Source organism: Oncorhynchus masou, chromosome 32, assembly GCF_036934945.1.
Source record: "Oncorhynchus masou masou isolate Uvic2021 chromosome 32, UVic_Omas_1.1, whole genome shotgun sequence".
Classification (NCBI taxonomy): Eukaryota; Metazoa; Chordata; class Actinopteri; order Salmoniformes; family Salmonidae; genus Oncorhynchus; species Oncorhynchus masou.
Window position 1 is genome coordinate 47593832 of NC_088243.1, and position 15808 is coordinate 47609639.

Sequence of the window (15808 nt, forward strand, 5' to 3'; positions counted from 1 at the left end):
TTAAGAAAGAAAATAATGTAGTGAAGTAAAAGTTCCCAAAAAATATAAATAGTAAAGACATACTTGTAGTACTTTAAAGTATTTTTACTTAAGTACTTTACACCACTGCCCAAATGCCTTCACACCAGTGCATTAGCATACTTTATATACTGTTACACACTTAGTAGTATAATCAACCCAGTAGTATCACATAGTATTCCATACATAAGTTAGGGCCATGCAACCTGAGTTGAAACCTGAGTGATGTTGATACGGTCACATGATATTGTTGTGGTATGTTACAAAATCATGTTACAACCACACATAGCAAAATATTGATGTATAAAATGAATATTGCTAAGTATTGCTAAGTGGATGGGTCTCTACAGAAGGTGTAAACGGTACAGCCAAATGGTTACTGGCATAGTAACAATATCAGAAATAGTGTCAATAAAATAATATACAGTATGTACAAGAACAATATCAACAACGATATCAGTGATAGACGAGGTAGTTGTATGCATACAATCAGGGGTAAAGTGGCTGGGCAGTAGGATAAAATTTAAAAAATAGTAGCAGGAGAGTCATTTGAATAGAGGCACTGCGGATAGTGCTGATCAGATAGTGCTGATGACTGATCTGTCAGAACCACGCATGAACAATATATTCGGAGAGCTTGTTTCTGTCCTGCCCTTGACTTTGATGCAGGGCATGTGATGTCCATAGCCTCCTCATTGCAAAACTCCCTGATCTTCTAAAAAGTGTCCAGTCCAGGTGGTGTTGTACAGGCAGATCAACTATGGGAGGAAGGATGTCAGCGTTGCGCAGCAGCTGAAACCTGATCCCGACAGTCCGAACGCTCCTTAGCTACAAAAACACACGGCTCCAGAGCATCGAAGCTGTAAAAAAGGGAATAACAAACCAAAAAATCAGAAGAGATTACAACCTTGACCAGCATCAATTCACCTCCCAAGTTTAGATTAGATGAATATCCTCATGCAATGAAAATGATTTTCACCTGAAATGCTGGTACTGCTTGATCTCTGGTACAGAGTCAGGTGTTGTTGCCAGCCAAAGCTTTCCACCAGCACCGTATCATTTTCCAGTCCAACCAGCTGTGTGATGTTGACCCCTGTCACGGTGCTGTCCTTCACAATACCAGCAATCTCAGACAAAGTGTTCACTCTGGTCTTTCTGAAGCGCTGCTTAAAGAGGCCGAAGCACCTGTCGGGGGCAAACTTGGTGTGGCCTATGATCAGGAAATGAAGGTCCAGACTGTGGCAGGTTCAGTTAGGGGCCCCCAGAGACAGAAATAATGTGATATCAATAAAAGTACAGCCAATCATGTTACAGGTTAATTAAAAAATCAAAGCGGAAGTGTTGTCATCGATTCCTTGTAGAGATGCCACACTGCTGCTTTTGTCATATGGGATGGCAGCAGATTTCCACCAAAGTGTTTGTGTCCTGAGTGGTGTCCAGGTAATACTATTGCATTATCCTCCAAGTAGTTGTTGATGAAGTTCACCACTCGCTACAAGTCCTCATGCTTCAGGTGTAACCTGTGCTTGGTTGGGCCAGCTCTCTTTTTGATGGGAGGCATTAGACCATTCTCTTTGTATGACTGGTGGAGGATTGCCAGGTGTGTCCTTTTGATGCTGTAAGACAAATTCCAGATTTTATTTTAGCATTATTATACAATAGATGCGAAATGGCATTCTGAGATCACTACACACAGTTTATACACGTAACATTATCTAGCTAACAGCAAGCTTTAATTAACTTGGGGTATTTTGTTTAGACGTGTAGCTAGCTAAATAATGAACCATTTAAGCTCAATCCATCGAGTACTGCAAATACCAACCGATTGTCATAGCTAGTTAAAGATAACAAAATAGGTTCAATGTTATCTAGCTAACATTAGGCTATAACTAGCCATTCGAAATGGCATTCTGAGAACATCACTAACGTTACAGTGTTCATACACGTAAATTAATGTTAGTTAGCAAGCCAGCCATCTAACCTCAGCTAACACTAGCTAGCTAACAGGAAGCCTTAACTTGTTGTTGTTTTTGTTTAGACATGTAACGTTAACGTTAGCTAGCTAAACAATTAACTATAATCACAAGCTATAGAGTACTAGCAATAGAAACCGATTGTCATAGCTAGCTAGTTAACCAAATAGTTTCAATGTTAGCTGCTGTAGTTAGCTAGCTAACATTAGACTATAACTAGCCATGCGAAATGGCATTCTGAGAAAACAGGTCATTTATGTTGATCGCCGTTCCTTCCCCATCCATCACTGTCATCAGAAGACTACAATGTCAGCATGACACGATCATCCTCCAGAAAGTAGTCCATCACAACTTTTTCCCTCTATCCTTTGTTGTTAGTGCAACATATTTGCAGTTCTCCATGATTAACGTTATATCTTTTTTTTAAACTGCAGCCGAAAGGATTGTGTACGCATAAAAAGCATCTCATTTTATAGACACAAGATGCTACAACTCAGAACAATCTGAAACTCATCTCTCGGCATTGTCCAGCCCACTCCTTATCGCAGTTAGCAGGAAGGTCCCTGACTTTTCTTTGGCTAAACAAACTAGACTCGTAATTTAACAACTTTATTCGTATTTACAGATGGCATAAGTTTGTTATTAAGGCACATTAAGTTCACATGTTTACCTCATTTGCACTCACTGTATATAGACTTTTTGTTGTCTTTGTTCTACTGTATTATTGACTGTATGTTTGTTTTACTCTGTGTTGTTGTATGTGTTGAACTGCTTTGCTTTATCTTGGCCAGGTCGCAGTTGTAAATGAGAACTTGTTCTCAACTCGCCTACCTGGTTAAATAAAGGCGAATTAAACATTTTTTTTAAATGTTCGAGATTGGCATGTCTGCCCCAAAACGCATTTTGCAACCCCATTTTTTTACGTTCAAACGGCGCTCCTGTGAAGTCATATGTTGCATTTGCCATAGGCCTATTGTTTATATTTTTGTTGGTGACACTTTAATATCTTGATAATATGCAGCTGTTTAAAGGGCACAGATGAAACAAAAAAATGGTCGCCCAGCCTCTGTTTTAGTAAAAAGCTGAGGGATGGGCCTGGAGAAATGTAACCAATCTCAGATTAATAGACAGAGCTATGGATGCAAGGACTGACCATCCATGGTATCCAAATTGTTTTAACCATGTTATGAGGCTATACAGTGTTTGTTTACATTTACAATGTTTACAAACACTGGGGGGAAAACAAGATAATATTTTGGGTTCTCATGGAGTGTGACAGTTGAATTAAGCTCATAAGGCATTTAAATTATATTCTTCAAGAATCAATGGATGGATATAAACTCAGCAAAAAAAGAAATGCCCTCTCAGTCAACTGCGACGTTGTTGCCGGTGATGTCTGGGGAGGACCTGCCTTAGAACAGGCCTACAATTCCTCAGTCCAGCCTTTCTCAGCCTATTGCGGACAGTCTGAGCACTGATGGAGGGATTGTGCGTTCCTGGTGTAACTCGGGCAGTTGTTGTTGCCTTCCTGTACCTGTCCTGCAGGTGTGATGTTCGGCTGTACCGATCCTGTGTAGGTGTTGTTAGACGTGTTCAGCCACTGTGAGGATGATCAGCTGTCTGTTCTGTCTCCCTATAGCGCTGTCTTAAACGTCTCACAGTACAGACATTGCAATTTATTGCCGTGGCCACATCTGCAGTCCTCATGCCTCCTTGCAGCATGCCTAAGGCACGTTCACGCAGATGAGCAGGGACCCTGGGCATCTTTCTTTTGGTGTTTTTCATAGTCAGCCTCCTTATTGTCCTAAGTTTTCTTAACTGTGACCTTAATTGCCTACCGTCTGTAAGCTGTTAGTGTCTTAACGACCGTTCCACAGGTACATGTTCATTAATTGTTTATGGTTCATTGAACAAGCATGGGAAACATTGTTAAACCCTTTACAATGAAGATCTGTGAAGTTATTTGGATTTTTACAAATTATCTTTGAAAGACAGGGTCCTGAAGAAGGGATCTTACTTTTTTTGCTGAGTTGATATATATATATATATATATACAGTGAGGGAAAAAAATATTTGATCCCCTGCTGATTTTGTATGTTTGCCCACTGACAAAGAAATTATCAGTCTATAATTTTAATGGTAGGTTTATTTGAACAGTGAGAGACAGAATAACAACAAAAAATCCGGAAAAACGCATGTCAAAAATGTTATAATTTGATTTGCATTTTGATGAGGGAAATAAGTATTTGACCCCCTCTCAATCAGAAAGATTTCTGGCTCCCAGGTGTCTTTTATACAGGTAACGAGCTGAGATTAGGAGCACACTCTTAAAAGGAGTGCTCCTAATCTCAGTTTGTTACCTGTATAAAAGACACCTGGCCACAGAAGCAATCAATCAATCAGATTCCAAACTCTCCACCATGACCAAGACCAAAGAGCTCTCCAAGGATGTCAGGGACAAGATTGTAGACCTACACAAGGCTGGAATGGGCTACAAGACTATCGCTAAGCAGCTTGGTGAGAAGGTGACAACAGTTGGTGCGATTATTCGCAAATGGAAGAAACACAAAAGAACTGTCAGTCTCTCTTGGCCTGGGGCTCCATGCAAGATCTCACCTAGTGGAGTTGCAATGGTCATGAAAACGGTGAGGAATCAGCCCAGAACTACACGGGAGGACCTTGTCAATGATCTCAAGGCAGCTGGGACCATAGTCACCAAGAAAACAATTGGTAACACACTATGACGTGAAGGACTGAAATCCTGCATCGCCCGCAATGTCCCCCTGCTCAAGAAAGCACATATACATGCCTGTCTGAAGTTTGCCAATGAATATCTGAATGATTCAGAGGACAACTGGGTGAAAGTGTTGTGGTCAGATGCGACCAAAATGGAGCTCTTTGGCATCAACTCAACTCGCGGTTTTTGGAGGAAGAGGAATGCTGCCTATGACCGCAAGAACACTATCCCCACCGTCAAACATGGAGGTGGAAACATTATGCTTTGGGGGAGTTTTTCTGCTAAGGGAACAGGACAACTTCACCGCATCAAAGGGACGATGGACGGGGCCATGTACCGTCAAATCTTGGGTGAGAAACTCCTTCCCTCAGCCAGGGCATTGAAATGGGTCGTGGATGGGTATTCCAGCATGACAATGACCCAAAACACACGGCCAAGGCAACAAAGGAGGGGCTCAAGAAGAAGCACATTAAGGTCCTGGAGTGGCCTAGCCAGTTAATCCCATAAAAATCTGTGGAGGAAGCTGAAGGTTCTAGTTACCAAACGTCGGCATCGAAACCTTAATGACTTGAATATCTGCAAAGAAGAGTGGGACAAAATCCCTCCTGAGATGTGTGCAAACCTCGTGGCCAACTACAAGAAATGTCTGACCTCTGTGATTGCCAACAACGGTTTTGCCACCATACTTATTTCCCTCATCAAAATGCAAATCAATTTATAACATTTTTGACATGCGTTTTCTGGATTATTTGTTGTTATTCTGTCTCTCACTGTTCAAATAAACCTACCATTAAAATTATAGACGGATCATTTCTTTGTCAGTGGGCAAACGTGCAAAATCAGCAGTGGATCAAATACTTTTTTCCCTCACTGTATATAAAAATATTTAGTTTAAATACACTTAGGTTGGAGTCATTAAAACTCATTTTCCAACCACTCCACTAATGTCTTGTTTACCAACTATAGTTTTGGCAAGTTTTTTAGTACATCTACTTTGTGCATGACACAAGTAATTTTTCCAACAATTATTTACAGACAGGTTATTTCACTTGTAATTCACTCTATCCAAATTCCAGTGGGTTAGAAATTTACATACTCTAAGTTGACTGTGAAAATTCCAGAAAATGTCATGGCTTTAGAAGCTTCTGATAGGCTAATTGACATAATTTGAGTCAATTGGAGGTGTACCTGTGGATGTATTTCAAGGCCTACTTTCAAACTCAGTGTCTCTTTGCTTGACATCATGGGAAAATCAGAAGAAATCAGCCAGGACCTAAGAAAAAATTGTAGACCTCCACAAGTCTGGTTCATCATTGGGAGGAATTTCCAAACGCCTGAAGGTACCACGTTCATCTGTACAAACAATAGTACACGAGTATAAACACCATGGGACCACACAGCCGTCATACCGCACAGGAAGGAGATGCGTTCTGTCTCCTTGAGGTTAATGTACTTTGGTGTGAAAAGTGCAAATCAATCCCAGAACAACAGCAAAAGGACCTTGTGAAGATGCTGGAGGAAACAGGTAAAAAGGTTTCTCTATCCACAGTAAAACAAGTCCTATATCGACATAACCTGAAAGGCCGCTCAGTAAGGAAGAAGCCATTGCTCCAAAACCGCCATAAAAAAAGCCAGACTACGGTTTGCAACTGCACATGGGGACAATGATCATACTTTTTGGAGAGTGAAATGCCCACTGGTCTGATGAAACAGAAATAGAACTGAAAATGGCAAATGTTATGTTTGGAGGGAAAAAGGGGGAAGCTTGCAAGCCAAAGAACACCATGCCAAACGTGAAGCACAGGTGTGAAGTCATCATGTTGTGGGGGTCCTTTGCTGCATGAGGGACTGGTGCACTTCACAAAACATATGGCTTCATGGGGAAGGACAATTCTGTGGATATATTGAAGCATGACATCAGTCAGGAAGTTAAAGCTTGGTCGCAAATGGGTCTTCTAAATGGACAATGACCCCAAGCATACTTCCAAAGTTGTGGCAAAGAGGCTTAAGGACAACAAAGTCAAGGTATTGGAGTGGCCATCACAAAGCCCTGACCTCAATCCTATAGAACATTTGTGGGCAGAAATGAAAAAGCGTGTGCGAGCAAGGAGGCCTACAAACCTGACTCAGTTACACCAGCTCTGTCAGGGGGAATGGGCCAAAATGCACCCAACTTATTGTGGGAAGCTTGTGGAAGGATACCCAAACGTTTCACCCAAGTTAAACAATTTAAAGGCAATGCTACCAAATACTAATTGATTATATGTAAACTTCTGACCCACTGGGAATGTGATGAAAGAAATCAAATCTGAAATAAATCATTCTCTCTACTTTTATTCTGACATTTCACATTCTTAAAATAAAGTGGTGATCCTACATGACATAAGACATGGAATTTTTACTTGGATTAAATGTCAGGAATTGTGAAAAACTGACTTTAAATGTATTTGGCTAATGTGTATCTAAACTTCCGACTTCAACTGTATATCAAAATCACCTAGAGATTGTCTTTTACTTTTTTGCTTCAGAAGTAGCTTCAAACTGAATATTACTCGCTCTGTTTTGTTTTGGATGGTGTTTCCATGTTCCGCTGTGTTTCTTCTGAAGTTTTTGGTTTGTTAGAAGTTTTTTTATTGATTGTTCTTGGTAGTAATAGTCCATTCAGGTATTTTTGTCCAAAATCAAGGTTTTACTTAATGAATTTTGATTTGTATTGAAGGTTTTAATGTTGAGGTTAGTATGCTCGAGAAGTCCCTGCAAATGTTTAAAATATTTTATCTACATTTATTCAACTCTAATTCTATATTTTTTTGCAGAAGAACTCAGGAGCCCATGAGCTCACACTTTTTCTCTCTTGCTCCCTCTCTCTTTATCTCTCCCTCTCCCCGCAGGTCACGTTCCAACTCCCACCGTCGGCGCTGGAGCACCCTGAGTGGTGGCTGGGGTCCGGGAACAGGTGGCACAGGAAGCTCCGGAGGAACCACTGCCACCACCACCTCGTCTGGCTCGGACGCCTCAGTGCGCCTCCACCTGGGCATGCAAGTGCTGCTGAGCAGTGCGAACGAGATGGCTCTGATCCGCTACATGGGCCAGGCTGACTTCGCCCCAGGCCTGTGGCTAGGCCTGGAGCTGCGCACCGCCAAGGGCAAGAATGATGGCCAGGTGGGCGACCGCCGCTACTTCACGTGCCGCCCGGACTACGGCGTGCTGGTGAGGCCCAGCCGTGTCACCTACCGCGGCATTAATGGTGCCCGGCTCGTGGATGAGAACAGCTGAGGACACTAGGACCCAGGGGTTGGGTTGGGTTAGGTGGGTGGGTGGGAAAGCAGTAGAGCAAGCATATCGGAGAAAGGTTTCTGTTTTTTTGGGGGGGGTGGTTGTTTAGCGATTTTCCTTTGTTCGTTTTTTCTTGGGTTTTGTGTTAGTTTCTTTTGCTACTTGAAATGTCCCCCAAAAACAACACTACCTAATTAGTTATTGTTATATAAATTTAAGAAATGTTTTATTTTAAGATGTATGTTATGGTGGTGTGGCGAGCCTACATTTTAACTACACATCAGCTAGTTTGTCCTATTTACTTGCTGATTTACCTGTTTTGTTTTACCTGTTTACTCTACCCGTTGACCATCAATGGACACTAGAAATCTAGATATTACATTTCAAATTGAGACTACGAGAGTTGTCATGCTATTGAACACACTGTAGGTATGAGGCAACATAAGCTTTGCTTGTCATAGATAGGTTTGATAGGGTGAAAGAAAATCATTTTCAGAAATATTTATACTTATAATTTTACTGTGTGATATGATTTAATTGATGGAAATGCACTTGATTGATGGAAAATATGTATAAATCCGATACAGTAAATGAATACTTCCATTCTTCCCTAAGCTCCCTCACTGTACTGTATGTAGAGATTTGAACTGATATCAAAGCTAACCTCTGGTCAGCAACGCAGCTAAGCACCTTAAAGCAAGACAATGTCCTGGTACAGAGGTACTAAAATATCCCCTGTTTTGAACACTTTGGAGTAAATGGATAAGGCTGTTCGTGATGATAATGCAGGGTTATCTGGATTCACTGCTGACTGTCCGAAATGAGCAAGAATGTGCACTGTGTTTGGCCAATACTGAATTTGAATTCACTGCCAACTTGTGCTGAATTGCTAATTGACCATCAGCTCCTACACCCTCGGCACTGCTGTGGATCTGAGTAGATTGGATGGGTGGAAGCAATATGGTAATAGGTTCACCTTGCATTCTGATTGGCTGGGTATAAATATTGCTTATACCTATCAATCGGTTTCAGATCTATAGGAGAGCATAAAGGATATGGGCTAGGTGTTGTTTTGGAATTCAGCCATATTCAGCCATTAACGCTATGGCACCACTTGAGTACTGGTATAGTGCCGTCAAGTGATGCCAATTTATACAATTATGGTCCTACACTGACGTGACACTCATAGGCCTATTGATGTATGCTACCTACTTTTGGTCAGATTGGACACCCCACTGGCTCTGTGACATAAGATTTGTCTAAAGATAACTTCCATCTGCACGACTGCTAATGACGTCTTATGTCGTCCTTATGACAAACTACAAAATGCTTTGTGAAAGCTGGTTTCCGTGAAGCGCATTCCAAAGTTATATACCGATAAAGATTACAGTCTTGACAAGTCAGCAGGCAACAAGCTATTGATTATATCTGTGGAGAAAAAAAAGAGACCTTATTTAACACAAGCTCCATGTGCCATCCAATAACAAAGGTAGAACGCAACAGTAGCCCAGATTCTGAATGCGATGTACCATCGATCGGTCTGGTTGGGCCCTATGCAATTGAAATGTGTTGGCAGGACGAATCATGGTTGCCTGAGATATTCGCCTGAGGTTTGGAGATGAAAGAAGCTCGGTGGTATGAATGCTAATTCAACTGCTCGTATCTTTTCTCTGTAGTCAGTTCTGTTATTTCTGTAAGTCACCGTCGTAACAGTCAGGTCTGTTATGGTCATTGTTGTGGCAATTGAGACAATTGTGTAACAGTCATCGCCTTTTCAGTCAATTCTGTAATACTATGACTTAGTACTGTTGGGTTCTATAATGTCTTCTCAGATGACACATAATCGGAAAGCCCAAGTTAAAATGCACTTGAAAGTCATTGGTTGCATAGTGTGTCTGCGCAGCGAAAGGGTTTCAGTATGGAATAGTGACACGTAGTGTAAAAATTGTATTTGTAAAATGAATAAAGATTCTATTCTAATTTCACCGTTAGTTTCTCTCTTTCTTTTGGATGCCTGTGCGCCAAACCTCCCATGTGGGCGGACTGTCTATTAGCAAACATCTGAATGACTTAGCAAACTTTCCATCCCTGTTTGCAGCGCATTCAGAAAGTATTCAGACCCCTGGACTTTTTCCACATTTTGTATAAAAAAATGTAAAATTGAAATATCACATCTACATAAGTATTCAGACCCTTTACTCAGAACTTTGTTGAGGCACCTTTGGCAGCGATTACAGCCTCGAGTCACACCTCTATTTGGAGAGTTTATCCCATTCTTCTCTGCAGATCCTCTCAAAGCTCTGTCAGGTTGGATGTGGAGCGTCGCTACACAGCTATTTTCAGGTCTCTCCAGAGATGTTCAATCGGGTTAAGTCCAGGCTCTAGCTGGGCCACTCAAGGACATTCAGAGACTTTTCCCGAAGCCACTCCTACATTTTCTTGGCTGTGTGCTTAGGGTCATTGTCATGTTGGAAGGTGAACCTTCGCCCCCAGTCGGAGGTCCTGAGCGCTCTGGAGCAGGTTCTCATCAAGGATCTCTCTGTTCATCTTTCCCTCGATCCTGGAGGGTGCCAGGTTTCCTCCAGACGTGATCAATCTTGGTTTCATCAGACCAGAGAATCTTGTTTTGTCATGGTCAGAGTCCTTTAGGTGCCTTTTGCCAAACTCCAAGCGGGCTGTCATGTGCAATTTACAGAGGAGTGGTTTCCATCTGGCCTCTCTACCATAAAGGCCTGATTGATGGAGTGCTACAGAGATGGTTTGGGATTATGGAAGTTTCTTTCTTCTCCATAGAGGAACTCTGGAGCTCTGTCAGAGTGACCATCGGGTTCTTGATCACCTCCCTGACCAAGGCCCTTCTCCCCCAATTGCTCAGTTATGCCTGGCAGCCAACTCTAGGAAGAGTCTTGGTGGTTCCAAACTTCTTCCATTTTTGAATGATGATGGCCACTGTGTTCTTGTTAACCTTCAATGCTGCAGAAATGTTTTGGTACCCATCCCCAGATCTGAGCCTCGACAAAATCCTGTCTTGGAGCGCTACGGAAAATTCCTTCGACCTCTGGCTTAGTTTTTGCTCTGACATGCATTGTCAACTGTGGAACCTTATATAGACAGGTGTGTGTCTTTCAAAATCATGTCCAGTCATTTTAATTTACCACAGGTGGACTCCAATCAAGTTCTCAAACATCTCAAAGATGATCAATGGAAAAGGATGCACCTGAGCTCAATTTTGACTCTCATAGCAAAGGGTCTGAATACTGATGTAAAGAAGGTTTTTTTTTTCTAATAAATTTGTCAAATTTTTTATTTAATATATTTTAGAATAACAAAACGTGGAAAAGCTCAAGGGAACTGAATACTTCCCGAATGCACTGTATATCTGATGAGGAGAGATGTCTGGGGGGGTTACACTTTTTGTTCGATTACAAAATAGGGCTCAACCGTTCTCATTTGGAGGCCAGATTCCATCAGTCCTGTAATAACATGGTTTATTCCCTTTATTTGTTGATTCAACTACTGCTCTGGCACTGTTTTATACTGAAATACACAGCTCCTTCTAACTCAATGAAAAATATGCGAGTTTCCGGGATGCATGACTTTCCCAAGAAATATCTAAGTATGCCAATTTATTCTGAACAATTAAAGGCCTCTGTAACAATATTTACTGGATGTCCCTATTCAACTGGACAGTTGCTGTTTTTTGCATTTGCCACATGGACAAAAACAATATCTATCTGCTACTGTGTAAAATCCTGCAATGGATGTTTGTATCAAGCTGTATAAGGGCTCGATTCAATCCATAGCGCTAAAGATCCGTGCTACAGCGCAATAAAAATGGTAAGGCAATGTTCCCACGTTAGCGGAGACTGCATTCACGGTAAACGTCGCCTCAATCAGGAATTTCCTTTCAATTTCAATCACGCTATAACGCTGAACTTCCGCGATGTGGAGTGACTCGAGTCCTAAGTCTGAGTAAGTTAAGTCAAGTCTGGCAGCAGCAGCCAATAGTCATTATATAGTAATTTATTAATTTTGGCAGATGTCATCTGAAGGGCAACATACAGAGGTTACCAGTCATAGTACAATACATCATAATTACAACATGTTACAGATGCAATTCAGTTGGTTTTTACAAGGAGCAACAGAGTTCAGATGAGTGGCTGCAAAGAAACAGAAAATTATGTGAACACAGCCACTGGAGATGAGCAATAGTGCAACATGTTACTTGAACCGTCTATCATAAGCATAAACCAAACAACACCTTGTGTTATCAAATGTTTTTACTACAACAGCTTGTAAAGCTTTATGAAAGAGTGTTCAAGTAAAGGGTTAACAACATAGCCAGGCAAACAACTGACATATTGGCACTTCCTGGATACACTCAAATCAACTTCAGCTTAGCATAGACTAGCACTCATGTCCATTTGAGACTTAAGTACATGAAAGTAGATTTGCACTGTACATTAAAATTAATTCATAATCACAATATTTTTGAATGTATAAAAGCAGACCGCATTGACAATGTTGAGGCTATGCACATTGAATGTAAATGTAGACATTGTTGATAACTGATGGCGTAAGAAGTTGGATCCTCACAAAATATTAACCATAGATTTTTCACAAGTGGACCACAAGCAATTTGTATTCAAACTTTTCACTCAGAATACTTTATATTCTACAGTAGTCGTTCTTAAAATAGAAAATATAAATTATGCAAATGTATTAACATTGAGTACTTTAAAACAGCAGTTTAGGGGTAAAGACCTATTCAGCAATGTTAAATATAGTTGCTGGGTAAGGCAACAACAAAAAAAAGTTATGAATCAAGAAAAGGTCGTTGAAAAAAGGCCCCCAGCAAAAATGCCAACATTTCCTATTTTAAAAGCACACTTTCAAATTAAATTAATCTCCAACTATGTGTCCATGGAAGTTGATGGAACACTAATTGCTGTCTTTCCTTAGAGGGCCATAATATATACATATGAGAAATGGAAGGTAAACTTGCCTGAATAAACGGTATAAAGTAAGCCCCATAGTATTGTGCCTCAAATAACATTCTTTATCTCTCTTTCTTTCTCCCCTTCTCCCTCCATCTCTTCCTCTCTCTCAAACACACAAACATATGCACACACAGATGAATGCCCCTTACACACGCACCTTAAAGTTAAAAAATAGCCACCCACATGCAGTGCTTATGGCACCATTACACCCCCCAACAATTAGCCAAATAGCTAACCAATGTCAAATGAATTTGGATATGGATGGTTATAAGAAGTGGGTCCATTTAATAATATACCGAGTTCCCAAAATAATAAATAAATGAGAAGGCAGGCAAACATCAACAAACACTTTCATCATCTCCGGAATCCAGTGTACAATTCTCACAATATTCTTGTAAAAAATCATTTCTGTTTGTTGAACCAACTGCCAAGGCCAGAAATCCCAAAGGAAATGGATGAACTGCAATGATTGACGGCCAAATAAGTTAATTAATGCTACAGTCAGTTAGACATCTGACAGATGTGTATTGTTCTCAGTTACCATGTTCTACATGTATTTGATTGTGAAACACAAACTGTTTGTTTCCCAAATGACTTGTGATGAAAGGCTGCATTGACATCTACAGAGCCACAAAGATAAGCGGTCGACTCGTGAAAACATTGCGGATAAATTAACTAGTTCAACCAGATGGAAACATTTCACCCTGTCCTGTTACAATAGCTGACAACTCATTCAGCCCGCTCTCTTCTTATAGTGTATCACTCCCTTAGGGGCTACATTTTAGCAGGTGTTGCAAAATGTCCATCGTTCCTGTTTTTCTAGCCAATGGTCCACAACTATTTCTTCCCAATGGTCTTTGAAGCTCTACAATGTGCTTTAAAGTAACTGCCCAGTGAACTGCCCATTAACATTCTGTTAATCTTGTTGACTCATCCGATACTCGTATTTGTGGCCAAAGCATGAATTGGGGGGGGCACTTCAAAACTCTTCAAAAAATGGTTGCTATTTCCTCATAGAACATATCGTCTCCCTGAGGAGGATGAGCTGGCCAATCAGTGGTCTGGAGAAGGATGAGCTGGCCAATCAGTGGGCTATTTACGTGACTATTGTTTATGACTGGTATAAGTCCACACCATTCTGTTGTTGGGGTATGCACACACCGTTCAAACACAGAAAAGCTACTTTTTAACATACTCATTTAACCATTTTTGGAAGGAAAACTATTTCTCTCGTATTGTAAGTAATTATAAGTCAAATTTCATAGAAATCTGGAAACACTGGGCAGTTACTTTAACACCCATTGGTATTTCCGCAACCATTTTAGAGATAATTTTACTTTTTTTGACTCCGCAACCATTGGCCAGTTAAAGATGGGTCAATCCAATCTGTGGATGAAACCAAGGCGTCGAGACGGGAGGGGGGTGGTCGTAAGGCGGCGGGTACTGTCCTGACACAATGTTGCACGGTGTACTATCTAGTCTGGCTGTACGACTGTCTGCCTATACACATGGTCTCTGAAGTGAGAGACAAAAATAAAGATGGAGGTTGGGCTAAAGCACCGTGGCATTGTGGCCCTCCATCCGGGGCAGCCTGGGGTCCTGCACCGTCCCCATGGTGACCAGCAGCGGACGGCTGTCCTCGGCTTTGGCCGTCGTCGAGCAGCTCAGCGACAGCTGGGTCCCCTCCACTCCTCTCTGGAGGGCCACGGGTGGCGGGGGAAGAGGAGTCGGGGGAGTATGGGGGTTGACAGGGTTAGTGTGGTGGTGGGTCGCCTCCAGGGGCAACCCTTGCTCCTGGTAGCCGTAGCCGATGTTCCCGCAGGGGAAGTGGCGAAGTCTGAAGAGGGGGACTGGGGGGAGGGTGGCAGAATCTAACAGGAGCGGGGTAGGGGCAGTGATATCCGAGAAGGTGACCTGGGGTGGGGGCGGAGGGCGCAAGAGGGGCTTGCAGAGCCCCTGCTGTTGCTGCTGCTGTTGGTGGTGCAGGAGCTGCATCTGCTGTTGTTGATGCTGTTGCTGCTGTGGATGGAAGGGATACGGTGGCTGGAACTGCTGCTGCTTGTGCTGCAGTTGCTGGAGACCCAGGGCCCCCGCAGCCTCGGCCACAGTCCGACCCTGGTACTCCTGCCCCTCGCCCGGAACCCTCTCACCTCCAACCCCCCCACCTCCACTGCCCATGTCTCCCAGCCTTTGCTGCTGCTGCTGTTGTTGCTGCTGCTTCCTCTGCTGCTGCTGGAGGAACCAGGAGCCATAGGTGGGGTTCCACAGGTTGGTGGGCTTCCCATTGTGACCATCCTTATCCTTAGGGTAACCCTGGGTGAAGGCCAGATTAATGTGGCCCCCCTCTGGGTTGGGCTGCTGGGTGGAGATGGGGGGAGGCGCCTTGAAGGTGGAGATGAAGGAGGTGGCTGTGATGGTGGTTGTGGTGAATGTCTGAGGGTGGGGGTAGAACTGGGGTTGTTGCGCCATCATCTGGGGCTTGATAGTTTCGGGGGGTTGGCTGGAAAGGAGGAGGGGCTGCTTGACTCTTCGTTTCTCCTCGTTGGAGTCGGGGGCAGAGGGTGGCGGTGCAGGGCCCTCCCCGTCGGGCATCTGAGTGGACACCAGCAGGGGAGAAGCCGTGAGATCCTCAGGGCGCATGGGCACCCGCTCCTCCGCTTCGGGGAGGGGCCCATATTCCACAGGCAAGGTAACAGTCACCACATCGGGGTCCTGGAGAGGATAGGGGAGCATTAGACACGAACAATGGCAAACAACGTGCAATGACATCATGAACTTGTAGAAAATGACACTACACAAGTAGA

The 15808-nt window shown here is 42.6% G+C and overlaps 2 protein-coding genes across 7 annotated transcripts in view; one reads left to right on the top strand and one right to left on the bottom strand.

The window, feature by feature from the left end:
• Positions 1 to 9989, top strand: part of LOC135526148 (CAP-Gly domain-containing linker protein 4-like) — a 95433-nt gene extending 85444 nt beyond the window's left edge. For 5 of the 6 annotated variants that reach the window (XM_064954278.1, XM_064954277.1, XM_064954276.1 and 2 more), the window contains one exon: positions 7620 to 9989. In XM_064954278.1, coding sequence (XP_064810350.1) covers positions 7620 to 8004 — 385 coding nt within the window. In that variant the 3' untranslated portion in view covers positions 8005 to 9989. The remainder of the gene's footprint in view (positions 1 to 7619) is intronic. The other variant, XM_064954279.1, reaches the window with a different exon arrangement.
• Positions 9990 to 12018: 2029 nt separating this feature from the next.
• Positions 12019 to 15808, bottom strand: part of LOC135526149 (ALK tyrosine kinase receptor-like) — a 759574-nt gene continuing 755784 nt past the window's right edge. Inside the window, 1 exon segment of the mRNA XM_064954281.1 lies at positions 12019 to 15716. Within this exon segment, the coding sequence (XP_064810353.1) occupies positions 14556 to 15716 (1161 nt within the window). The 3' untranslated portion in view covers positions 12019 to 14555.